The sequence below is a fragment of the Stegostoma tigrinum genome, chromosome 31 (assembly GCF_030684315.1).
Source record: "Stegostoma tigrinum isolate sSteTig4 chromosome 31, sSteTig4.hap1, whole genome shotgun sequence".
NCBI lineage: Eukaryota > Metazoa > Chordata > Chondrichthyes > Orectolobiformes > Stegostomatidae > Stegostoma > Stegostoma tigrinum.
The window spans coordinates 13,589,407-13,616,697 of NC_081384.1; the positions used below are offsets into that span (position 1 = coordinate 13,589,407).

Sequence of the window (27,291 nt, forward strand, 5' to 3'; positions counted from 1 at the left end):
GGGAATTCTCAACTGTTACCTATAGCTCTTAAACAATTCATTTCATTCTCATCAGCAAAACTTTAAGGGAAAGGTATGTTTTAAAGTAAAACAGAAAAATGGATGAACTCAGCAATGTTATTGCAGTACTATTCAAACAATGAATTACAGACATGGGATACAAGATGCAGTAACTTCAAGGGAATTATTTGCTTTGCAATGGTTTTTCCACCGCTTGTTTATAAATTAAAGCACCACATCTGATTGTCACTTCCCAATAACTTCCTCATTCGGAGGAAGGTAAACAGAAGGATATATATGGAAGGGGGGGGGGGCACCATCTTCAACGGTGGCACAAGAGCTGCTAACAGGTGGTCAGCAGTGTTTTGGGACAGACAGGAAGATGTAGGCCAGAAATGACAGGATGATCCATTAAATGGGAAGGCTTGTGGATTGGAAGGCAGGCATAAGGGGACACCCTATTGTCATCTTGAGTGAACATATGATGCAGAATCTGCAGCTGATGATCTAGGAAAATCTGAGATAGTTGACTTGCTTGCCTTTGTTCAAATGGAATATCTATTATGTGAAGGAGCATTTTTGGAGCAGACGAGAGACACAAAACTAGGAGAACGGAACAGAGCTCTTATGAGAAATGGGATGGGATGGGATGGGATGGAGCAAAATCAAATTAGATGTGGGAATCAAGGGACTCATAATTGACAAGATAGAGAAGTCAAGGAAGTGATAAATTGGAAACAGAATCAGTAAAGGCAAAGAAAGGCTAGAAAGTAGAAGCAAAGCTGATTAAGCATTTTAATTTGGGAGGGGAAAAAGAAAATAAGTTCCATTCTTTTGTTCTTAAATACTTTCAATAGGCATTGATATACAGGAGATAAATGGTGATGGATGGGACCCAAGTAGGCATGGAACAAAGAGTTCTCAAAAATGTCCATTAAAAGGCAGGCAAAAGTAGGACTGTTTGAGTATCCATAGCAACATATCTTGTATTTGGAGGAAGTGAGTGGAGTGAAAGGAGAAATGTTTCAACGTGAACAAGTTCAGAAGGGGGAGGATGGCAGCAATGCATGAGCCCGATTTAAAGGGGGAGGACCCCTGAATCTGTCAAGTCCTCCGAGAGAAAATGGTTTGGGGGACTGGAGGCACATGGTGAGACAGAGATGAAAGAACATTCAAGTCGTGAAGGAACTGGCAGTCATAGATGTAGGTGGGAAAATAAAACTGCACCAGGGAAGAAAGAAATGTAATTGGAACAGGAAATGGCATCATAACTGATTCCAATCTGAGGTTAGTCAATACCCAAGCAGATGCACTTTCAAGATAGGGAACACTGATTGATATTCCCCTCCTTGGACAAAAATGACGAGGTTAGTAGATACATTGCATTATCTCAAGCAGTAACCTACCTCTGGGCCTAACATAGCTGCTGGGTCTGTAATAGTCAACATTACTTCATTAACCAGTTCCATAGGAATGTCACCCATCACACGCATCCTCTTTGCATCTTCTAGGGTCATGGTGTCAGACATTTTCCTTTTTTCACCTGTAACAGACCAACAATTATCTTGAAATATTTGAATACTTTAAAAAAAATCTGAGGCACAGTTTCAGACAATTCACAAATTCAAACTGCAGTCTGTATTCAAGTTAACGTGTCTCAGCCAGAGCTGACCACAATAGTGGTATAAAAAGTAGTACAACTAACTTCATTACTTCTGTTCTGAAAGCACACGTGCTTGGATATTGGATGAATACTGCACTCGGATGGCATTAAGATTCAGCCATCTCTCAAAATCACAAGTTATGCTGTGCAGAAATAAGAGCTTGACCTGTATTTGTTGCATTTATTTTTTCCTGCCTGATTGCATTCTATTAATTAAATGTCTTTGCTACTGAATCATAACAGGCTGCCATTAGCAGGGATGACCCTGTTGCTAGACAGCCTACTGACCCGAGCTGCACAGACTACTGCTGCAGATTCCAATAACTATCACAACGTTCTGAAAGGAAAAAACGTTGAAAAAAGCTGGAGGTAGAACGAAGAGGCAATTATTGTCCCAATCAACATCTTTATTCTTCATCCATCATATTTTATGAGGTGGCCTGTAGACACAATTTTTAGGACGATGTGCATACTAAACTCATCGACGCTAGGTTGCTTGCACAAAGGAAGGGAATTCACAATCAAATCATCTCTTTAGTGTGACACTGGCAAACACGTTGAAATTAGTTAACTCTACTCTTTGAGCAGGAAATGGTGCACACTACAGGAGGAGTGAACAAGAGTCCAGAAGAAAACTTACCCCACTTTGACTGACATCTGGCATATAAAAAAGATTCTAAGTCATTGAGAGAAAGGAGGAGAAAAGAAATGTGTACAGCATCAAGCTTTCCGGTCATTGTGCTAGATGCTAAACCAGACAAAGCAACAATGATGTAACTTATTAACATGGACCTCAAAAGTTCATTCATTGGATCTTCAAGTTTCCTCTTTCACTTCAACACAAAACTATGCCATCAGGTCACTCCACTAAAATGTGAATTTCCCTACCACTGCATTTTTGCAAGACATTAAAAAAATTGCTGTGATTTAGGCGGCTAGTAACAATTTAAAACATAAAATCGATAAATGGTGTGTGGATGCCACCATGTGTCCAAGTTCTATAACTGCATTTTTAAGAAAAGCAGCAAATGTGACAAGAACATCAGTAGCTGAACTTGGCAAGCACAGCTAGGTTAAACCTTGAATATCTGAGCGATGCTACAATACATCATCTATTATCTAGCACTTCATGTCTACTTTCCATTTGTCATGCTAAATGGTAGGTGCTTACTCGACAAGCAGAAAGCACTAAAAAGCTGCCTCAGAGTCCTATTAAATTGGCTGCAGTATCAAGGTATGCACTGCTTTCAATTAAATGTCTTAGGCATTTGTACTTGAATAGGCAAACTTCTAAAAAAAACACTAGATTTTAAAAAATCCTAATCCTACAATTTAGTGATCATAAGCTGACCTACTGAAAGGATTTTAGTGATCCATCAATTTACATGCAAAAACATGCATTAATTTTATAACTAAATTACAACATTTCTAATTTTTTAATATGATAACCATGTTAGAAAAAACCTCCTTCAGTTCACTGGAACAGAGTAATTACCTGGCTCTGGTTCAGAAACCCCCATTTCAACACTAATGGATGCTGGACTTGAGCTAGAATTGATGTTTCTGCTTGATGTAGGGATACTAGGCACTGGGGATGGACTAACAGCTGTAAAATAAAATGTCAGTAGTAAGACATTGTTTTTCCAAAACAAGAAGTTGCTATGAACAAATACATCACTACACAAAATAAATATAAACAATAGATGATTGTATATCGCAGCTACATTAAGTGATGCACATTGAACCAGAAAGAGTCTTTGAGCACTACTGAATATCTGCAGTGCAGTTCTGGCTTCAAATTAGTATGGGCAAAGTGCATTAATCCTTCGAGGACTGAAGCAGCATTAAAATACTACATGAATTTCAGGATCTACTGGTTTGCTGTCATACTACATGTCACCCACATGCTACTGTATAATATTTAAGTTTAAAAGATCCATTTCATATACATACTAAGCATGTACAGTTGAAAGCTGGGAGCTGAAAGTCTCCGTATGTTCACATTTCTGTCTGCATATTTTAAATCACTGTTCTGAACATAAATCAATGAAACCCAAATCAAGTTCTAAATTTGCAGGAAAACTATGAAATGCAGCAAAATCACAAAATGAACAAATTAACAAGAAAGCATATTCTTCCTGTTTTGTGTCCAAGTAGAAAAAATATTAATAAATACATAGGCAGTTGCAGAGCTCATTAACATTTATTTTTACACAAGAGTTGGTTGCGAGTAATGAAAGCCACTCATTACAGGTCCAAGACATCACGACTAGAGTTCCTCAAGGTACTACCTGAGGCTCAAACATTTTTAGCTTAATCAATGAGCCCACCTCCATCAGGAAATAAGAACCAAGAACGTTCACTAGTAACTGCACAATGAACAGTTATATTTTCACTCCTCAGTATCTGAAGCAGTCCATATCCTCATGCAGCAAGTTTTGGTTAACATTTAAGTTTGCATGCAAGTAACACCCATGTCACACAAATGCCAATAACCATTTCCAATATGGAACGATATAACCATTTCAATATGACATTTAATGACATTACCATTACTGATCCCTCCGTCATCCTGAAGGGTATCATTCAAAAGAAACTGAACTGAATCAGCAATTTAAATTACTGTGGCTTCAAGCACATAAAAAAAAAGACCGGGAGTTCTTCAGCAAGTAACTCACCTCTTGACTCCCCAAAGCCAGCCAACATGTACACTGCACAAATCACGTGTGCAATGGAAGACTCCCCATTTACCTGGGGCTGTCCTCATCCAATAACACTTAAGCAGCTAATGACTTCCAGGACAACTCCTAATTGGTGCCCTATCTAAAGTAAACACTCACTGGTCCACAGTGACAATGACATGAAGCATCTGCATGATGCGCTACGGCAACTGATCAATGCTCCACTGACAACACTTCTAATTTTGTAACCTCTACCACCAGCACTTGCCAATGCCCCTACAAGCTACAAAACATTCTGGCTTGGAACTATAGCAAACTTTGTTTTAACAGGTATGAACTGGCACTCTTAATAAACCGGCAAAAATTAAAAACATGAAATACTGTGGGACTGCAGTATTACTGCAATGGTCACAATGTCAGAGTAATCAGTGCAGGTGAAAAAGCTGCACCAGTAAGATTTATTTAAGGCGAAGCCGCATTATTATTTAAGTGATTAATGTTATAAAGTACAACAGTGATATGCATACAAGATTAAAAGATGCACGTTTAAAGTTTTTCTTATTCTGAATCAGGATGTCTCAGTATGGCCATTAGTAAAGCACACTCTCTGACCAGAGACTTTGTGGCATCACTGAATGAGGCTTCTAGTAAATAAGTTGAAATAGGGATCGTTTTCTGCCCAATCCACATCTGCCTATGCTTAAATACCAAAGGAAACGTGGAGGATAAACAAACAAATTTTCACCATTTGGACTCTTCAATGAGTCCTCCAATGCCAGTGAGAGCACACACCCGCAGTAGGTGTCAAACATATAGCCAGGTACCTGTCTGTTGCCCCAGCTGCACTCCTTCTGCAGCAGACAAAGTGAAATCAGAATCCCAGATTGGAGAACTCTGGCCATAAATTTCTTCTTCCAGCATTGACAAGAATCTGCAAGACGATAAACAAAACTAAACTGCAATTTTGGAAATACCATTGTGTCTAAATATTGTACAGCAGTTGAAACATCTTAAAACACAACTTTATATTCTACCTCCATAAGAACACCAAATAAGAGGGGCCCTAGTGTTAAGTCTAAATGTTGTATTTAAAGTGATGCAAGTAAAGCAAGGATGATGAGAGTGAAAGAACATTTTCACTGCCTGGAAATATGGTGGAGGCAGATTCAATTGAGGCATTTAAGGTGGCACTGGTTGTTTTTTTTTGGGATTGTTATGGTCTTCAGGGATATGGGGAAAAGCAGGAGGTTGGCATCAGATAACAGAGCTGGTGCTGGCATGATGGGCCAAAATGGCCGCCTTCTGCACTAACAATTCTGTGAAGTCTCTAACTTGTTTGAAAAGAACTGGCACACTTTGAAGATTTTTGTTCCAGAATAAAACTAAGTAGTTAAATACCTAAGTTAAAGCTTTTTTCAGAAATAACAGTTAGGCAGGCAATTAAGTAATTAATTGTGGAGATTTCAAGTTGCTCCTTGAATTGAGTTCAACCTCGCAGGGAGATCAGTTTGCACGTATTCCCCATACAATTGGTTAAAGATTCCCACTGGAGCCAAGTAGTATTCAATCAACATATTTATGCACTGTCATATAATTTGTGTCCATGCTATCAATGGTTCCAGTGTCTGAAGCAAACCCAGATCTATGCAGTCTCCAGCCTCGTTCAACAGATGTTACTATTTAGCAGTACTAGGAATGAGATCAAAGAGAAATAGGATATTGTAGTTGAAGATATCCAGGATTTTGAAACCTTGGTTCACCCACATATTTAAGATAAGATGTGTGGGTAGGAACAGTTTCTGAAGCTATGTCAGAGGCAATATGCTTACTTTGATAGCTGCTTATAAGTTGTGCTTCCTTCACAGCCTCAAAAAATTCTATAAACTATACTGCATCAATGGCTAACAAGGAAAATTCAGGGATAGTATTAAATCTAAGGAAGGGCATACAAATTGGCCAAAAAAGCAGACCTAAGGATTGGGAGTTTACATTTCTGCAAAACACAGCAAAGGGATTAAGAAGGGAAAAACATGAGTGAGAGAGAAGCTTGTGGGGAACATATAAACTGATTGCAAAAAACTTCCATAGTTATGTGAAGAGAATATAAGTCCCTTACAATAAAAAGGGGGAAAATTATAACGGGAATAAAGAGATGGCAGACTAACCAAATACATATTTTGGTCTTCCTTCACAAAGGCAGGCTTAATTAACATTCCAAGCGAGTCAGAGTACACAGTGTCTAGAGGTAGGAAGGAACTGAAAGAAATATTAGTAAGGAAATGACGTTGGGGAAATTGATCAGATTAAAGGCAAATAAATTCCTAGGGTTCAAATAATCAACATCCCAGAGTACATGAGGAAGTGGCCTAGAAACAGCAGACACATTGGTGGTCACGCTTCAATGACTCTGGACCAGTTCCTTTGGATTGGAGGACAGCTATTGTAACCAGGTCATTTTAAAGTAGGCAAAGGGAAAATAGGGGATTCTGATTAGTTAGCCTGATGTCAGTAATAGGGAAAATGTGAGAGTCCATTACAAAATATTTAATAGCAGAGCATTTGGAAACCTGGCACAGGATGGACAGAGTCAGCATGAATGTACGAAGCTTGACAATTCTACTGGACTTTTTCAAGGATGTAACCAGTCAAGTTGAGAAGGGAAAGTGTGGATGCGGGTTACTTGGACTTTCAGAAGGCTTTCGATAAGGTTCCACATAAGAGATTAGCATGTAAAATTAAAGGTTGTGGTTGGAGTTGTACTAATGTAGAGAGGGAGCTGTTGGCAGGCAGGAAACAGCGTCAGAATAAACGGGTCATTTTCTGAGTAGCAACCAACGACGAGTGGGATACCGCAGGAATCACTGTTTAGATCTCAGCTGTTCACGCTATCGTATTAATGATTTAGATGAGTGATCTAACTGCAATATCTCCGCGTTTACAGATGATACAAAGCTGGGCAGGAATGTGAACTATGAAGAAGATGCAGACATGCTGATTAGCAAATGCATTACAAATGCAGTATTATGTGGATAAACACGATGTTTTCTAATTTGGTAGCAAAAGCAGGAAGGCAGATTATCTGTATGGAAAGAGACCGGAAAAGGAGGTGGTGCAATGAGACTTGGGTGCCCTTGTACACTAATCGCTGATAGTATGCAGGCAAATATGTCTTGCTGCAATTGTACAATGTCTTGGTGAAATCAAATCTCAAGTACTGTGTGCAATTTTGGTCTGCTTATCTGAGGAAGAATGTTCTGGCTCTGGAGACAGAGCAACAAAGGTTTATCAGACAGATTTCTGGGATGGCAGAACTGACATCTAGATCAAGTAGGACTGTATTCACTGCTGCCTAGAAGTACCAGATGGGGAGGTATCTCATAGAAACCTAAAAGATTCTAAGAGAACTGGACAGGAAAAACACAGGATGGGTGTTCCTGAAGAACAGAGTCCTAAACACAGGGTAACAGTCTAAGGATACGATGTAGGTCATTTAGGACAGAGAAAAATTTCAGGGAAATCAGGAAAATTTCTTCAACCAAGACAGTGGTGGGTCTGTGGAATTCTCTGCTACAGAAAGCAACTGAGGCCAAAACATTTAATGTTTTCAAGGAGCTCTATAAGGTTCTTAAAGCTGAAGGGATCAAAGGATATGGGGAGAAAGCAGAAACATGGTATGATCAGTCATGATCATTTTGAATGGCAGAGCAGGCTCTAATGACAAAATGGCCTACTCCTGCTCATATCTTGTAGTAAACTTGAAGTATTAGCCTCTTACTTTGGGAAGTGGGTGAGGATAAGTGTTCGTTTTTCTGGCATCAGCTTGTCTTTTTCCACCCTGAACTTCTCAAGCAACTGCCGTCGTGTGACTGTGAAGATAGACCGCAGCAGAGTCCTCCCAAAGACCTGTGTAGTTTCATATCGAGGAAGACTATCACAGCTTTGAGGGACGTGACAGTAGCAGAGCCACCTGGAATACAAAAGAAAATGATGATTTTTTAAAAATTACCCTTATGTTCTTGCAAACAGAAATTCAAAAAGCCAAGGCTGAAACCTTTCATACCAACTTGAAAATTTTACATTATTTCTTTTCAGAATTCAATGCCAATATTTCTAATGTGATGTCAAAAATAAAAATCACCTAGACCTATTTTACCAATGATAGAGTGTCTTCTTTTCTTTGGCACTTAAAGTGCTCACATAAAGGAACAGTCACAAAAAATAATGAAGTAGAAGATGCAAAACACCATTGTGCAAAAGGAATTGTTCTTTTGAGATTGGTGCTGAGAAAGATTACAGGGTAGAATGAAAAGGGCTTTACGTTTTGCCTCCAACTGCTACATGACAGTGAATACTTACTACAGACTGTGTTATATTTCCTAAACATTCTTCACCTCAAATCAGCTTAAAACTCTCAAAATAATGCTAAACAGTAATGCCACCCGTGTGCAAAACAGCAAGAACCTCCCTCCACGGTAACTAGTTCTACACAGATCAGAGGTTGCACTGTTGATAGTATTATTTGTGTTTATAGACAAGAATAGGAACTATCTCCACCAAGTGCTTGTTTACTTAAAACTAAAATTTCACAGGGCTATACTCAAAATGAAAGGATTAGAAAATAAAACAGCTCTCAATTAGCATGTGGAAACTATATCAAATTTAATACTCTATCCCAGAACACAAATTTTAACAGATTCCTTTATTTTTCTTCCCTCAAATGGACCTCAGCTGGTCTTCATATTGAACCTGTTTTGGTTTGATATTCAGTGATTCGACAGTCTTTCAGTCAAAGAGAACTAACATAACATAAACCAGGTGCCAAAATCATTTTCCCACTATCCATTTTGTCTTTGGGATTATTTCTCTTTAGGATTGACATCATCCTGTTCCATCAGTCCAATATGAAATGAATTGTGGCAGTCTTGAACAACTTCTGACTGCAAAGTTAAGATGCAAAAATACCCAATATTTGGCAAACCAATATCTATTGGTCTATCATAATAAATACTGCAGAAACTCAAAGTATCACGAGTGCATTAGAATGCTATTCCAACAGTCAAACTACGACATATTGCTGAGAATGTTTGTAAAGTAAAATGAAAGGAAATGTTAGTTCACATCAGGCCTGAGAGAACTTTATGCTCACACCAAGTTTGCTTCTCAGATTCTTCATAGTGAGTAAATTTCAAAACAACTGAACAACTTTTCACAAACATATGTATAATCATTCCAATCAATACCTGGTATAATTAACTTTGTATGCATCAACATCCTCGTTCTGCGACCTCTGCCGGAACTGAGATGGAGTTTCCAGTTTCCAGTAATTCAAACAGAGTAGAAACATTTTGGAAAGCTCATACATTGTTTGCTTTTCTTTGGCAGGAATGTGGCTGAATTTGTACTGGACAAAATTAAAAATTCCCTGGTAGAAACAAAATATCAAAGACTTAAATTATCATGTGTATCCAAGATACTTTTCTTTAGTCAAAAGGCAAATTACCTTCAACGGCTCCATTTTAGATCTACATCTATCAACTGTCTTGACTGCACTGTAATACAATTTTAAGTGTAAGAGTCAACAGGATAAATAACTGTCACTAAAATAGTTAGAGACCGTTTTAAAGTTCAGGTTTAATTTAAACAGAACTTTCAAGCTGCCCGCTTCAAACTGACCTGCCTGCTAACAATTCACCTGCAATACAGATCAGTCATCAAGATACCCGGGTAACAACAAGGTAAAGCTGGGGGGTGTGGCAGAGTCATGACATGAAAGCCCTGGACAGGCCACCCAGATTATTTTTGTGTGGTGCAAAGAAAAACATCAAAAAAATTAAAACTGGCCTTTTCAGAACCTCAAATGCATGACCAATATCACATTCCAAGAACTTGTACTGTATTATCATTTAGAAGTCGCATTTGTACCATATGTCCTCAACTTGCATCTTAAACATAGATCTATTATCTGAAATTGGCAGACTCCAACAGGACAGAAAAACAATCAGCCTCATTTAGAGAATACTGCCTCATCGACTATCGATAATTTTAACAAGTTAAAGGCACCACAGCCAGTTCCTTTATCTTCAAGAAGAAAATGCAAGAAACTCAGTTTTCTTTTGCTTTCATCTTTTTCCATCAACTCAAACTCTAAGATTTAAGGTTGAGTACAAGACATTTTCATGAGAACAAAGCACATAATTTATAAAAACTCCAGTGGCTCTGAAATATTTTGGTGAGTTCTGAGTCACTATGTAAAGCTAACAGTTTATAAAATCTTAGTCGGCTCAAGCCTTTAGTATACTTATGTTTATCTGTTGATAATAATTGGGGCAGTACTCCTCTTAATTTCTGCTTTTCATTCCTTCTTTCTCCCAACCAGTGCAATGCTTTTACTCCTTCCTATATTTCCACCACGTTGAAATCAAGTTTTAATGCTTTGTCTCCCAGTCCAATACATTTTTATCTTGCCACCCATATCTCCCTCTGAATCCAAATCGTGGAACTCACCTTCCTCAATTTTAATTTCCTTTTGGAATGCCCAGATGTTATAAACCCAGATTGCTGTTACCCAATAATAACTGTGAAATTTGTCATAGCCCCAGAGAACCATAAGCTGCTCAGAGAGATCAGTGGTGAAATGTTCAACCTGACGGTCAATTCATCCTAGCCTCTATGGTGACCTCAGCTGGTACTGGAATTGAACACATGCCCCTAGCATAACTCTGCATTCAAAATCAATCACCCAACCAACTGAGCTAACTGGCCCCCAATCCGATCTTGACAGTTTCCCATTTACCTCTACTTCTCATTAATTCTAAACACTCATGATGATGTCCCATCTAAAAGACTTTAGGTCTTATCACGTTTCTCAATTTTGGGAAATAACTTGCGTAAAGGAACTAAGTGACAATGTCCATGTGTCAATCACATATCAAAATGAGACTGAGGTTTAGATTTCCCCATTTGGGAACCAGAGCTGTTCAGGTAAAGTCAATGCTCACTACTCATTTCAACTTCAAAACACAAGAACATTCCTAAAAAATCCTTCTATGAAACAATGGGTAATTTCTGCAATCTTTGCTTATTTAAAATGCATTATGTCATACATTCAGTTATGGAACAAAGCAAAGAAAATTTTGTAACTTTCTTTTTTCCCCCCCAAGTGTAAAGAACACAAAAATCTCGTACTGTGCCTTTTTCATCGCTGATTTTATAATCTACAATATTTGAAGCTTCCCACTGTAAATTTCTTACAATCTCATAACCAGTAAATTTTAGTCAAGTCTTTGTTGTGATGTGCATTTTGGTAAAAGACCATTTTCATTCCCACTGGACTTACACGTTTGGTCGGTTTAAAATTTAGATTACGAGCAGAGTATTTTGTTCATTTATAATCCAGTCAAAACTACAACCATAAACTTTGTGATAAAATTTCACCTGCTCAATACTCGGTTTTTCAAATGGAGGGCTTCCCAATTTTCCTTCCACAACAGGACGGGCCATTTGCAAAATACATTTCCGTAAAAGCTAACAGAAAGGAAATAAAAGTTATTTGCTTTATTTCTGTGTGTGAAATATAATACAGACGGAGTGCAATTATGTACAGCAGCTTCAACTTGTACATTGTATTGGAAATTTTGGTTTGGCTTGCTGTTTGGTAAACTCTATACAAATTTATAATAATGCTTATCCTCCTCACTTAAGCTGGTCTGGAGAGATTTAATATTACAGGTACATTGCGTAAAAGTCTCTTTTCAAAATACAGCAAAACGTAATAAACAAATCCTAACAAAGCAAAAGGTCATCCATGTGAATCACTACCTCATAGATGCAGCCTGACCTACCAAATATTTCAAGCATTTTACGATTTTAGTGATGTTTTGAATTGACCACTGACCTTATAACCTACCCTTTTAATCCTTTTTCCCCACAGATCCTGTGATTCTGGTACAGGAACTGAGTAAATAGAAGGAGGAGTTGGCCATTTGGCACCTCAAACCTGTTTCACCATTCAACTAGATCATCATTGATCTTCTAGCTTAATATCATAATTTTCCGACAATGAGAGTCCCAGGATGTCTTTAGTATTTGTAGAACTCTGCTCCTTCAAATGTGTGTAAAAACATCCCATAGCAGAGCTTAAAGCATAGCATGGTATCTTACCTCTTCCCCTGCCCACCGTTTAAGAATTGACATCATTTATCTATTTACCTACTATCTTACATCTGTTTATGGTAGCCTGCATTCAAAGAGGCCACATGAATTTCTCTTCATTATAAGTGATTACTCTTCTAGAAGTAACTTAAAACAATTTCTGACAACCTGAAGTGGGATAAGGCACACAAGCAAATGCTGATTCTTCCTGTTTCTTGAAAACTTACAATTAAAATATTTACAAATAACAATAATGTGTATGTATGTTCACATAAAACCAATGTTGTACAATTTCAATGTTTCAACACAATTTAGAAACATTCATATGATAAAAGGATATGCAGTACTGCATATTCATGTTTTTGTTCAAAGACTATATTGCTCATATGACCTGAAAATTTATAAACATTTGAGTTCATTAATTAATGAGTTGCTTATATTCATAAAGTGAGCCTCACAATAAATCATTGCAATGTGCACCATAATTTAATTTTGTCTTTCAGCACAAACTAAGTTTTAGACTTAATTAATGCTTAGCAAATATTCTTCAAATAAAGGAAACAAAACTGTTGCACTAATTTCACAGATAATACAACATAATCAGCCCAGGAGTACCATCCACACAAATTTACCTTGAAAAGATAGAAATACACTTGTTTTGTGTCTGTGTCCTCCTCTTTGTGAACTGACATGAAGAGATTCTCCACATCCACCACCATACCAAGAAGCCTGTTAATCTCATCTTCTGAGACATTATCCAAGTGAGAAACATGGTCCGCTAGTGGTCAAATATACAAACCATTAGTGAACATCAGAATGTCATCCAAATAGGTCGCTACCCAAGCTATTTTCAGACGTGATGTGATTTCTACACCAACAACGTATTTCACATCTTTAATGAAATAACAGTGCACAAGCATTCAAAAAATTACATTGAATCATAAAGCAAGATCTTCGTGGTCAAAGAGGCAGGTTCCTTAAAGCATCTTAAGAAGGAGAAAAGTGAGTTTCAGAGGCCAAGGATTTTAGGGAGCGAATTTGTGAGCTCTAGATTCTTGGTAGCTAAAAGTACTAAGGATGAATATCAGGGACCTGCATCAGTTCAGAATTGGAGGTGCAACACCACAGCAGCTTACTGGGATGAAAGAATTTACAGAAACAAGGGGCAAAACCATGGAACAATCAGAAAACAAGGATGAAAATTCTAAAATCGTAATGTAACGTGTTTACATCACTTCTTCAGATGAAGTAAAATTATATTCAATAACTAATATGACACATGAGCATAGATGAATTTTTTTCAGTATGTTAACCTACAACTGACAAGCCAATGATCACAATTCCAAAACGCTCACACTATCTTTGTGGGGAAATCACAGATATTCAGTCTACATGAATTTACTTTTTGCTCAATAAAGGCAGGTAAATTATCATATTGGAAAAAAAATCACTGCATGGACCTCATTCCAAAGCAAAGGTCAGTCTTGAAAGGTGACTTCCTTCTCCCATTTCTACTTTCACACCAGTCACTTTTGTGCCAGTGAGTGGGGCCAAACATTCGAGGCTCTGTGCACTGAATATTGAACCGTCAGGCACTGCAGAATCTGATATGCTATGATCTAGCGCCAGCTGACGAAAACCAGTAACAGCCATAAGTGGGGTGTTGCTGCAGCACTCAGTTATCACAAGTCAAACACCATCACAGTAAAATCTCAGTTCACAAAAACACTTACCCAAAGTGTGTCCACAACTACGACAGCGTTCACATAGACTGGCAGCTGGTTGTTGAATATCCATTCTTGGAGCTGTAGGAGGGTTTGGATTTTTCCAACCATTGCATTTACAGGTATCATTAGCCTAGGGAAAAATTTTAAAAATTAATACGTAAAACAATAGCTGCACTAAATGATGAAGGTCAACTCAGCACAGGTTCTCTTCAACCTCGATACATTTTGACATGGAGGGATCTGGGCAGTGCCAGGGATTGAGAAAAAGTAGATTTATTTAATTTTTTAATTCTTCATTCGTTTGTTTCTTGGTAACCCCATAACTCCATTGAAAAGGCTGGTCCTGGCTTGGAACAATTAAATAATAAAGTGCAAAATGATGCATTTTGAAACGAAGAATGAGGAAAGGCCATGTAAAGTGCACAATTCTAAAGTGGGTATACAGAGACATTCGGGGTATAAGTGCCCAAATTAGTAAAAGTGGCACAGCATGTTGAAAGTATTTGAAAAGGCATAGAGTGCCGAGTAGCATAAACAGATGCATAGAGTAGGAAAGCAAGGAACTTATGATGAGCCTGAATAAAGCACCAACTCATTCTCAACAAGAGTACTGTGTCCATTTCTGGGCACCCCACTTATATACAGGCTTCAGCAAGGATACAGAAAAGGTTCACGAGAATTGTTCGAGGGATGGAAGACTTCAGATATGTGGATCAATTGGAAAAGCTGGGGTTGCTTTCCTTATGTGAAGGTTGAGAGTGATTTGATAGTTCAAAATCCAAGGTATAGATTGTGTCAAAATTGAGAAAATGTTCCCATAGGTAGAAGAGTCATAAAACAGACAGCACCTATTTAAGGTGACTGACAAAAGAAGCAACAACAATACTGAGGAAAATATCTTTTTAATGCAGTGAGTGGCGAGGACCTGAAATATGGTGCCTGAGCTTGCAGTGAAAGGAGGTTCAACAGCAGATTAAGAGAGGTTTGAAGATACACTTGAAGAAACACAAAAGATGTAGATTTATGAAGGAAGAGCTAAATGGCCTCTTTTTGTGCTCTAATGATTCTATAATCCAACGGACAAGAGGAAAATTATGAATAAAATACTGCAGTCATTGTTTCCTTAGAAACTGCACTCATAACAAGTGATCGTAACTAAATTATAGGCGGGCACAGTAGTTCAGTGGTTAGCACTGCTGCCTCACAGCACCAGGGACACAGGTTCATTTCCAGCCTCCGGCGATTGTGCAAATTCCACACAGCCATTCTCCCTGTGTCTCTGTGGGTTTCTTCTGTGTGCTCCAGTTTCCTCTCTCAGTACAAAGAAGTGCAGGTTAGGTGAAGTGGCCATGCCAAATTGCCCATACAGTCCAGGGATACATAGGTTAGGTGTACTAGCCATGGGAAAATGCAGGGTTGAAGGGGCAAATCTGGGTGGGATGCTCTTCAGAAAGTCAATGTGAACTTGTTGGGACAAACTGCCTGTTTCCATGCCGTAGGGATTCTATGAAGTTCAACTGACTATGCACACGTGTTCACATGTTGCACTTTCTATAATTGTAGAAAGTCAGAAGTAGCACAGATTCTGATGCGAATTGTTACAAAAAGCAAATAAACCAATTGAATGTTTCTCAGTAGCCAACAAACTGAGAAGCTGCAGTACAAATAAGCACCACAGTCTTTAGTTTCAATCAGGGAATTCATGTAGAGGGGCTTCCCCTTAATTTTAAAGCCAACTGCTCAACAACATCTCAATACTAGAAATGGTTTCTTAAGACTATTCATACATTATTAGTAACTACTATGAACATATTTCAAAGGTGAAATTCTTCTCAGAATTTAAGGTTGTAATTCTGAGAGTAAAGCTCTTGCAATGTCTAATGTTTCAGAGCTGAATTTTCCTATGCCTTCGGACATACACAGCTATTTCCTCTAGATTTGGGTTCAGGTGATTGATGCGATAAAAACACACTACTAACTGTTTAAGTACAAGTGGAAAGAGTATCACCTTCGCACTTGAAGCTACTCGATCAAACCATATATATTGTACACAATAAATGTTACAGAACTTAAAGTAATAATTCAATATAAAAGTACTATTTTTGTTCAGGTTTACTCGGCAGATGTGATTAATAGTTCACAAAGACAATAAGGAGTTTAGTAGGCGTATTCATCACAGCTGACCAGGGTAAATCCATTCTGCACACGCAGTTTTTTTCAAAATGCAAGTAAAGGGCAGTGATTGTGTCTTTTTTTCAACAGAAATATAGTTAAAACAAACGTGTCGCATATCAGGGCTTTAGGGTACAACTATTTCCAGAAAGAAAACAAAATGCAGACGCTGAAATCAGAAACAAAAACCGAAATTGCTGGAAAAATTCAGGTCTGGTAGCATCAAGTCCAGTTCTGAAGAAGGGTCACTGCGTCTCTCAACTGCCCTACTAATTTGGATCAATGTCAATCCTTTGAACTTGTCAAATCACAAGTTCATAGAGACTTGTTTTTAAATTTTGGTTCATGACCATTTTCGTTGTCTTCAAAAAGAAAATCCGATATGATCTCCCAAGCCTTTCTTCAATACATTAGGGCATATTACCATCTCCTATACTTTTTTCCTGTTCCAGGTCTCTCTCTGATCACTCTCATTCCATTCCTCACTGGCTCTCTTGCTGATCAGCTCTGCTCCCTTCTCAAGCCAATTGTGGGTGCTCACATTCTGGTTCACCTTTAGGATATTCTTAGACTGCTCTTATAAAATTCTGCTAAACACTTTCATTTCCATTATTCTTCCACTAAATTTTTCAGTGGCCCTGTTTCACTCAAAAGAACAGTAAGATAGAAGCAATGTTATTGTACCAGGAATCCAGAAACTTGGACTAACGCAGTGGTGATACAATTTCAAATGCCACCATAGCAACTGGGGGAAATTTAACATCTCATTAATAATGCTCATGAAGCTGCTCTCTAGATCACTCTGGCCTTTCCTTACCCATTTTGTTCACACTTAACTCCAAATCCACAGTAATGTAAAAGGTCACAAACATGAAGTGGTACCTGTTTTTCTCTCCAAAGATGCTGGCTGACCTGCCAGGATTCACAGCACTTTCTGTTTTTAACTCCTCTCTGTTTACTCATGCAAGGTTAAATTTGACAGCATTTGCCCCTCAGTCATTTTTCAAAATTCACATGGATCCATCACCCCCAAGCTCCTTGGTTTTATTTAACAGTAGATGCACTCTGCTTTTCCAACCGTCATTGTACTCTTGTCCCAAACTATTTAAGGAACTCTATTACATTGGTTTTCTTACTACAGAGTCTTAAAGTCTCAACTGCCCATTATATCCCTACCTCACTTTTTGCAAATTCCTCCTCCCATTACTTCTACTCCATACGGTACTCTCAAAGCGGACACTTGAAGCATTTAACTAAACAGTGTGATTTATGAGTTTAGAAGAGTGCGATTTGATTGCTTCAGAAGTGTTATTTATTAGAAGTTAAAAATTGAAAGGTACAGTATTTCTAAGGTGCTTTGTCGGTGCTTTGTCTATTCAACAAGGGGCGTTGCAGTGACTGAAAGACTCTGGACCATATCGCTACGTTAACATCAATTTGCACTCCTGTCAATTTTCGGATAGCAGCCCGACAGATTATCCACAACTCTCAGTTTGGGTTGTCCTAGACAATGTGTGTGCAGAGTTATTGATGACAAGGCAGAAGGGGTATGCAGGAAAAATGAGGTGCTTTTCATTCTAAACATTTCAATTCCAGAAAAGATCGTGTGCTGCCCAGTTTGGCGCTGAGAGAGAGAAAAAGTGACCCGGTCTCACCCTGAGAGAGTCAGGCGGGGATTGTGACCCTGCTCGGGGAGCCCCCGGTCACCTCCCTCAGTCGCCCTGCCCTTACCTTGCAGGCTGAGAAGACGCCGAGTTTCTCCAGCTTCTTGGCCCGGGGGAAAGCGCGAACCTGGGCCTTGCGCTGAACCGAGCGCTGCTGATTGCTGCTAGCGCCGGGACGGGCCGGATCGGCCGGGCTCGAAGTAGCGGGAGAAGGCGAGGCCGCAGCCTGGAGCTGGGCCTGGCACGGGGTCGGATAGGGCGCTTGAGCCCGGGCCTGCGACGTTTGGGATGCCTCCGCCATCACCTACGAGAATGCCCCACCACCACTCCCCGCCCTCTCTTCACCCGCTGCCATGGCAACCAGCCAGGCCGGCATTGCGCAGGCGCGACACGGGATGCACCCTGGGAACTGTAGTCCACTTTCTCACAAAAATTACCATAAAAATAAAATTAGTCTAGCATATATCAAATCGAAATATATATAGGAAGGTCTTCATAGGGGGATCTGGGTGAAAAATAATAACTTTACATGTAAACCCAGACGAGGCATCATGGGAGTTGTAGTTTTTGCTGCCGCGTTGTTATGTAAACGCATGCGCATCGTTATCATTTGGAGCCGATACTGTTGAAGCTTCAATGAGACCGTGAGGTGTTTAGATTGAAAATCATGAGGGCTAAGGTGAGTGGAGGTGTGTGGGTTAGTAAAAATCGATAAAATATCTTAATTCACAAGAAATTAAAAACGAGAGTAAGTGGTTATTATTTTGTGTAGAAGGTGTTCTTTCCTTTTATTCCCCCGTCGTGTCTGTGTGGGAGGCCGCGACCATGCCGTTAGGGGGTGGGGCTAGGCCTTTGGCGCTTCTGCCGTCACTTTTATATTCGGTAATGAGGATGTAACTAAATCATCACATATTTGGGGGAAAGAGGGATATTTAAAGGATTAATGCCACGAAGGAGGACAGTGATTCATGCCTTAATACTGATGCTGGCATCTTGAATGTAAAGGGTAAATCAAATTTGGACTTCTCATTGAGTCTTCTGAGAGATGTTTCTTGATATCATCAGCCTTTTCCCCATGGCCCTTGATTCCGTCACGGATTAGAAATCTATCTCAGCCTTGAATATCTGTAATGACCTACCCTTCTGTTGTAAAGAATTCCACAGATGCATTGCCCTTTTGAGAGAAAAATATCCAACCAATCTTGTCTTCAATGGGTGACCCAGTTACTCTGAGACTATATGATTATGGTCCTAGATTATCCCACAAGGTCAAACAACCATTCTACAGCTACCATGTCAAGTCTGATAAGAATCTTATATGTTACACTAAGATTTAACAAATGTTGTTGGGTATGACCATTCTCCTTTTTCCTCCTTGTGTTCATTGGTGGGCGATGCTTGCGGTTGTAGAGATTATTCTCTTGGTTGGCCCCCCCCATCTGCTCAACACAGAAACACTAGATGTTAGACTTAAAGAATGAACTGTTGTCATTAAAACATTCAGTTGAAATTGTGTGTAACTGGTGAAGCTGAAAATCAGTATAGAGAATATTATTTAAGGTGTGAATTCTTTTAAGTCACGTAGGAGTTTATGCTGTGATGTGCTAAGAGAGGTTTAAGCATAGGGCCAATAGAAATGCTTTTTGATTATATATGGCCACATTGAAAGGCTGTAGATATCAATTTAAGTGGAAAGGGTTTAGAAAAGAGAGCAACAGCCATTCTTTTGCCACGGTACTGAGACAGAACCAAAGTTAGCAATTAAAGGAGAGAGCATGCTAAAATTTGAAATTAGGCAGACGTTGGAGGAGGGATGTGAAGAGAAGCAAGAAGGCTTCGGACCACTGATTGTGTAGAGAATAGCCAAAGCAAATTGTTAATATAAGGAAAAACTTGGAGAAGTAGATATTTGGATCCAGAACTGGCTGAAAGGTAGAAGACAAAGTGTGGAGGTGGAGGGATAGTAGGAACTGCTGATGCTGGAGAATCTGAGATAACATGGTGTGAAGCTGGGTGAACACAGGCCAAACAGCATCAGAGAAGCAAGAAAGTTTGACGTTTCAGGCCTGGAGGCAAATGACCAGTGGTTTCCACAAGGATCGGTGTTGGGTCCACTGCTTTTTGTCATTTATTTAAATGGTTTGTCTGTGAACATAGGAGGTATGGTTAGTAAATTTGCAGATGACACTAAAATTGGAGATGTAGTGAACAGCAAAGAATGTTACTTCAGCAGTACATCGTGATCTTGTTCACCTGGGCCATGGGGTGGCAGATGGAGTTTATTTTAGATAAATGTGAGGTTCTACATTTTGGAAAGGCAAATTGGGCAGGACTTGTACACATAATGGTAAGGTCCTGGGCAGTGTTGATTAACAAAGAGACCTTGGAGTGCAAATTCATTGTTTCTTGAAAGTGGAGCAACAGGTAGATAGGAAAGTGAAGAAGGAATTTGGTATGCTTGTTTTTATTGGTCAGTGCATTGCATATTTGAGTTGGGAGGTCATGTTGCAGCTGTGCAGGACGTTGGTTTGGCCACTTTTGGAGTATTGCATGCAATTCTGGTCTCTGTCCCATAGGAAGGACGTTGTGAAACCAGGAAGTGTTCAAAAGTGATTTACAAGGATGTTGCCAATGTTGGAGGGTTTGAGCGGTAGGGAGAGGCTGAAAAGACTGGGACTATTTTCCTTGGAGTGTCGGAGGCTGAAGGGTGGCCTGTAGAGGTTTTTAAAATCATGAGAGGTATGGATAGGGTAGATAGACAGGGTCTTTTCCCTGGGGTGGGGTGTCCAGAACTGGAGGACATAGCTTTTAATGTGAGAAGGGAAAGATATGAAAAGGACCTAAGATGCAACGTTTTCATGCAGAGGGTGGTGACGATATGGAATGAGCTGCCAGAGGAAGTGATGGAGGCTGGTGCGATTATAACATTTGAAAGGCAGCTTGATGGGTGTATGAATAGGAAAGATTTAGAGGCAAATGGGCCAAATGCTGACAAATGAGACTAGATTTATTTAGGTTATCTAGTCAGCATGGACAAGTTGGACCAAGGGGTCTGTTTCCGTGCTGTATATCTCGATGACACTAAGTGATTGCAAATCAAACTAGCTTGAATTTTATTGAGAGTAATGATTACTGAGGTAGTGGTGGTCAACTGGTGTTCACTGAGAGATAAGTGTGCTGTGAAATTTTCAGGAAACTGTATTGCTTCAACCTATGCTTCCGATCTCCCCTGGAGCCTCTGTCTCTTACTGAAAGCAGCATCTGCTGACACTAGGCGCCCTTATCCAACTGTGTTGCTTGTCTATAGACTTGTGATACCCTGCATGCATGAGACTTTGGGGATCAGGTACATAATTCGTTAAAAGTTGTGTCAAAGATAGACAGCGGTGGAAAGAAGACATTTGGCACACTTGCCTTTTATAACTCAGACCATTCAGTATAGGAGCTGGATTGTCATGTGGTTGTACAGGATGTTGGTGAGGCCACTTTTGGAGTACTGTATACAGTTCTGGTCGCCCTGTTATCAGAATGGATATTATTAATTGGCAAGGGTTCAGAAGGGAATTACCAGGATGTTTCCGGGATTGGAGAATTTGAGTTATAAGGAGAGGCTGGATAGGCTGGGACTTCTTTCACTGGAATGTAGGAGTTAAAACGTTGTAGAGGTTTATAAAAATCCTGAGGGTCATAGATAAGGTAAAAAGCAAAGATCTTTTCCCTAAGGTAATGGAGATCTTAATTTTAAGGTAAGAGGAGGAAGACTTCAAGGGTCTTGAGGGGTGACTTTTTCTCACAGAGGGTGGTGTGTATATGAAATGAACTGCCAGAGGAAGTGGTAGGTGCAAGTACAGTTACTGTATTTAAAAGACATTTGGTGCATGGATAAGAAAGGTTTAGAGGGATATGTCCGTGTGATTCTGTTAGCATGGATTTTCAAGTGAATGTTTTCAGTTTTGTTTAGTTATACTGTTGGTCTGAGTCTTAAATTCTAATAAGGAATGGATAAGTTTCTTGCCAAAAAAGGTGATTTCTCTGCTAATTCAGTAATGAAATGTCTGAATTCAAAGAAACAAAGGTAAGAACTGTTCTGGCCTTTGCATTTTCATGGACAAGAGATGCCACTTGCCCTGTGGCTTAATTTCTCATCTGCACAGGGAACTTGGCAAACACTGATGGTACTAAGTAAGTTAAAATGCCATTTACAGATGAAACATCCAACTCTTGAGAACAAACACCTTCAGCATTTCAAAATTTGAGAACAAAACATTTGATAGAGTGTGTGCAGCCATTGGATAAGGCTCAAGAAGGCAGTTTCTCAGTGACTGAACTACTGGCAAAACTAAAGCAACCCCATACCATTGCCAAAACAGTAATTGTGACTACATGTTCAAAACAAAAATCATAGATGTGACATTAGGAGCTGATGCTGCAAAAGAAATCAACAAATTCAATTCTCTGATAACAGTTAAAACAACAAATTGGTGACATGTCGGTGATACTGAGGTGCTGCAAGAGAGATTAAGAACTAGTGCTGTAGATGACAACTAGGATAGAACACTTGTCAATGGAGCAAGGTTTGTGGGTGACCCTCTCATCAGTTTCCCACCCCCATGGATGCAGTTTATTCTGTTTTGTAGTTTGCTCTAATTGATTGTTTATGAATAGTTACAAATAGTTGAGTTGAGCATATTTTGAAACGGCATCTGTGCTTCCAGGCAACGACTTTTAAAACATTAGTGCTTTTGATCCTCCTTTAGCAAGTCTACATACACTATAAAGCAAAACTCTCTGGTAAAGTTGTAAACATAGTAAATGCAAGAAAATATGACTTCTATAAGCACTCTATTCAGATGTAAAAAGTGGGTGAGCTGTGGAATTGTTATTGTTAATTGACATGTGCCTTTACACTGAAAAGGATGGGAACCACTGATCTAGACCTGTTGAATATTGCTAAATTGTAGTAATTTGCACACTGAAGTATTTAGCAAACAAAAATATTCTAATCTACTTTTTCCTTTTTCAAAATTTCCAGTGGAGGAAGAAAAGGATGCGTAGGTTGGTATACACTTCTTTTATATTTTCCAGCATCTTATTAAAATTTAATATATCACATTTCAGTTGGTGAATTGTGGATTGGCTGCCTATTTTATTTCAATCCCAAACCCATTCCTGACTAGTTACTGTCTTGAGTATTGCTGACAATTACATAGTTTACTTTTTTGACTTGCCTCCAAGTCATCAATTTCAAGGCTTATAATAGACGAAGATACCATCAAAGTTCCTGCTTAGCACAATTGCCCCCAAACTTCAAATCAAAATAACGAATTATACCTAAGTTTCAGTTTAACTATTTTATACTCTTGCCAATATTTGTTTTTAATAACTGCCTACAGTGGGCATATGTGAATAAATTACACTTGGAATATTGGTGTTTCTTCCCTCAGTTTGAACAAAACTTTGCTGAATTTCAAGTGTGACTTAGAACATAAATGTTTGCAGCTTTTATACTTCTTTCAGATTGTGACATAAAATAGCCACTACATAGTTAAAACTGAACAAGTTAAATATATACTCTTTTCACTATAGAATATTAACTACTAGCATTATTCTGTTATAAACAAACTTGGAATGAAAACAACAATTTGTATTTATAAAGCACCTTTAACATAACAAAGTCTCAAGGTGCTTAAACTGGAGCATTATCAAACAAAATTTGGCCCTAAGACAGACAAGGAGATACAAGCTTAGTTGGGGGGAAAAAAAAGCCTTGGGGAAAGAAGTAGGTTTTATGGAGCACCTTTTTTTTAGAACAAAGTGAAAGATTTGGGAGGATATTCTGAATCATCATCCCTTGGCAACTGAAGGGAAGAACCTTCAAAGATAATGGTGGATTTGAAAACATAGTTGGAAACTTTGGCTGCCATTTAAGTGTTGACTCAATTTCAGTTGATCAGGTATAGTAGTGTTGGATAGGGCATTAATCTAGATTGGGGCACAGGCAACAGAGTTTTGAATGATTTAAGTTTAAAGAGGGTGGAGTGTAGAAGACCAGCTGGAAGTGTTTTGCACTATTTAAGTTTGGATCTAACAGGCTTGGGTGCGGGTTTCAGCAGCAAATCGTTTGAGCTAGAAGTTGGGTGATGTTATAGAATTGGAAATTGACAGTGTTTAGAGATTACATGAATATGTCATCAGATGTCCATCTCACGAATAATATGATCAGTTTACAAATGGTCTGTTCCTGCCTTGGACAGTTACCAAGGTGAGGAATAGATTTGGCTCGGGAATGGAGTTTGTGGTAGAATCAAAATTATTCTTATTGCTGATATAACAAGCTGTAGAGCTGGATGAACACAGGCCAAAACGTCAAGCTTTCCTGCTGCTATGATGCTGCTTGGCCTGCTGTGTTCATTCAGCCCTACACCTTGTTATCTCAGATTCTCCAGCATCTGTAGTTCCTACTATCCCTGCCCATGTTCTTATTGCTGTTTGTTTTTCCAAGGCTCCAGCTGCATTCAGCGGTGCTTACAAAACAGCACACCTGGGGGGAAGGCACTTGAGAACACTGCCTTTTGCTTTAAAGAAACTTGTCTTCCTCATTTGAAAGGATATACATCTGAGTCCCTAGGATTGAAAAGACTAGTGAGACAAAATGATCAGTGCATTGAGTATAGGAGTTGGGAGGTCATGTTGTGGCTGTACAGGATATTGGTTAGGCCACTGTTGGAAATCTGCGTGCAGTTCTGGTCTCCCTACTATAGGAAGTGTGTTGTGAAACTTGAAAGAGTTCAGAAAAGATTTGCGAGGACGTTGTCAGAGTTGGAGAGTTTGAGCTATAGGGAGAGGCCGAATAGGCTGAGTCTGTTTTCCCTGGAGTGTCGGAGGCTGAGGGGTGACCTGATAGAGGTTATAAAATCGCAAGGGGTATGGATCGCCGAAATAGACAAGGTCTTTTCCCTGGGGTGGGAGAGTCCAAAACTAGAGGGTATAGTTTTAAGGTGAGAGGGGAAACATTTAAAAGCGACATAAAGGGCAGCATTTTCACGCAGAGAGTGGTACATATATGGAATGAGCTGCCAGTGGAAGTGGTGGATACTGATAGAATTGCAACATTTAAACGGCATCTGGATAAGTATATGAATTGGGTAGATTTTGAGGGCTAGGGGCCAAATGCTAGCAAACGGGACTAGATTTATTTAGGATATATGGTTGGCATGGACAAGTTGGACCAAAGGGTCTGTTTCTGTGCTGTATATCTCTATGACTCTAATGGCACATTAAATTTTCAGGGGCTTGGCATCTACTCCACAGTGCTGTCCAGTGAACAAGTACAGATTGTGACTCAAACCAAGCTTCATAGAATTCCGTATGTAGGACTGGAAAACATCAAGGGCAAAGGCTATTACAGTTACACCTACAGACCTTCTGGATTTGGGAAACACAAGTAACGTTAATAATTTTGAAAGGACGTAGACTAGCCAAAGCAAACTATGTTTCATTGTATTTGTACAGTGAGAATCTGAGAATTTGGGATCTATAATTTTTATATAGTGCCCTTAATATTATGAATATAATGGGCAGCATGGTGGCACAGTGGTTAGCACTGCTGCCTCACGGTGCCAGGGTCCCCAGTTCAATTCCACCCTTGGGCAACTGTCTGTGTGAATATTGCACATTCTCCTCATGTCGGTGTTGGTTTCCTCCAGGTGTTCTGGTTTCCTCCCACAGTCCTAAGATGTGCAGGCTAGGTGGATTGGTCATGCTGTATTGCCCATAGTGCTAAGGATTTATAGATTAGGTGGATCAGAGGGGGATGGGTTTGGGTGGGTGCTCTGAGGATTAGTGTGGACTTGTTGGGCTAAAGAGCTTGTTTCCACACTGTAGGGATCCTATGATCTATGAAACTTGCCAAGGAGCTTTTAAAAATCAAGTAGTGACACATAAAGAGACACCAGATCTGACGACCAAAGATTGGTCCTGCCAAGTTTCTCCAGCGCTTCTTTTATATTTCAGATTTCCAGCATCCACAGTATTTTGCTCTTGACTTTCTTTGTAGAATGTAATACAAAAGAGGTACAAGGGAAGTAAGTGCTCCAATCTTTTCAGTGCTATTACATTAAGTATCTAACCAATCTTACTGTTTTTATGGTTGCTGCATTAACTTATGCAGTGCTCAGTTTATGACTCACTTTAAACTTATTACTTTCTTCTCTTATATAGATTGAAACGCAAACGTAGGAAGATGAGGGCAAGATCCAAATGAGGCCTGCAAATAGAGCGGCAACACCATGGTGACCGGCAGCTGTATTAAGCTTCATCTTCATCATTAAATGGAAGACTGAAGCTTTCATGTTTCAAGAATTTCCTGTTTGTTTTATTAGTTACTGAACTTTGTTATGGAATGCATTTATTGCAATTTTTGCCATTTGAAAATAAAATTGTTTTGAATACATTTTTTAATTATATATTTTAAAGCTAACCATGATAAGAGTAATTGTCTTACATGATTTATATTTCCCTATTTAGTGATTTTTGCAGTTGTAGCCTCAAAACAAATTGATGGAACTCTTGTTTCTTATAATTTGGAATTTTTGTTGAGCTTGTATTCTTTTTTGGCTTAATTATTGGCAACAGAATTTACATATGAAAGCACATTGCATAGCCTATCGATTCCAGTCTATGTAGTGTAGATCATTCTCATGCCCAAGGATGATTAACTATGGTTTCTTGACTTAGAGTCATAAAGTTACACAACATGGAAACAGACGTTTTGATCCAACTAGTCCACGCTGACCATATTACCAGACCAAACCAATCCCCTTTGCTTGCGTTGCCCAAATCTCTCCAAACTTTTCCTGTTCCTTTTAAATGTTGTAACTGTACTTAAATCCACCACTGTCTCTTGTACTTCATTCCACATTTGAACTACTGTCTATGGAAAAAGTTGCCCGTAAGTCTCTCTCTCTCTCTCTCTATCTATCTGTCTGTCTGTCTGTCTGTCTATCCGTCTATCCATCTATACTCAAAAGTATGCCCTCAGCTGTGAACTCTTTCCAGCAACGCCAACCACTAGGGAAAAGACACCTGCACAGACAGATTCTGCGATCATGCACATGAATACTGGATAGTGTGTTGACTTCCTGGTGCAAGGGTTAAGAACCTCTCAAAACTGACAGATACTTGACAGTCCCCTATGGAAAGGAGCCCACCCCTCTTTCAATGTCAGGCCTTTA

The 27,291-nt window shown here is 39.2% G+C and overlaps 1 protein-coding gene and 1 long non-coding RNA gene across 3 annotated transcripts in view; one reads left to right on the top strand and one right to left on the bottom strand.

The window, feature by feature from the left end:
* The window catches only part of kat2a (K(lysine) acetyltransferase 2A), a 44,353-nt gene extending 25,943 nt beyond the window's left edge, over positions 1-18,410 (bottom strand). The window contains exons 1-9 of one of the 2 annotated variants that reach the window (XM_048560568.2): positions 18,126-18,410; positions 14,229-14,352; positions 13,128-13,273; positions 11,779-11,868; positions 9,585-9,766; positions 8,120-8,311; positions 5,169-5,275; positions 3,159-3,269; positions 1,407-1,543 (exon numbers count right to left, since the gene is read on the bottom strand). In XM_048560568.2, the coding sequence (XP_048416525.2) occupies positions 1,407-1,543; positions 3,159-3,269; positions 5,169-5,275; positions 8,120-8,311; positions 9,585-9,766; positions 11,779-11,868; positions 13,128-13,273; positions 14,229-14,352; positions 18,126-18,359 (1,323 nt within the window). In that variant the 5' untranslated portion in view covers positions 18,360-18,410. The remainder of the gene's footprint in view (positions 1-1,406; positions 1,544-3,158; positions 3,270-5,168; positions 5,276-8,119; positions 8,312-9,584; positions 9,767-11,778; positions 11,869-13,127; positions 13,274-14,228; positions 14,353-18,125) is intronic. The other variant, XM_059638722.1, reaches the window with a different exon arrangement.
* Positions 18,411-18,634: 224 nt separating this feature from the next.
* LOC125466275 (uncharacterized) lies at positions 18,635-26,510 on the top strand. The gene is made up of 3 exons (XR_007250422.1): positions 18,635-18,737; positions 23,091-23,113; positions 26,279-26,510. It is a non-coding gene; the product is annotated as an uncharacterized LOC125466275 (long non-coding RNA).
* The last annotated feature ends 781 nt before the right edge of the window (positions 26,511-27,291 follow it).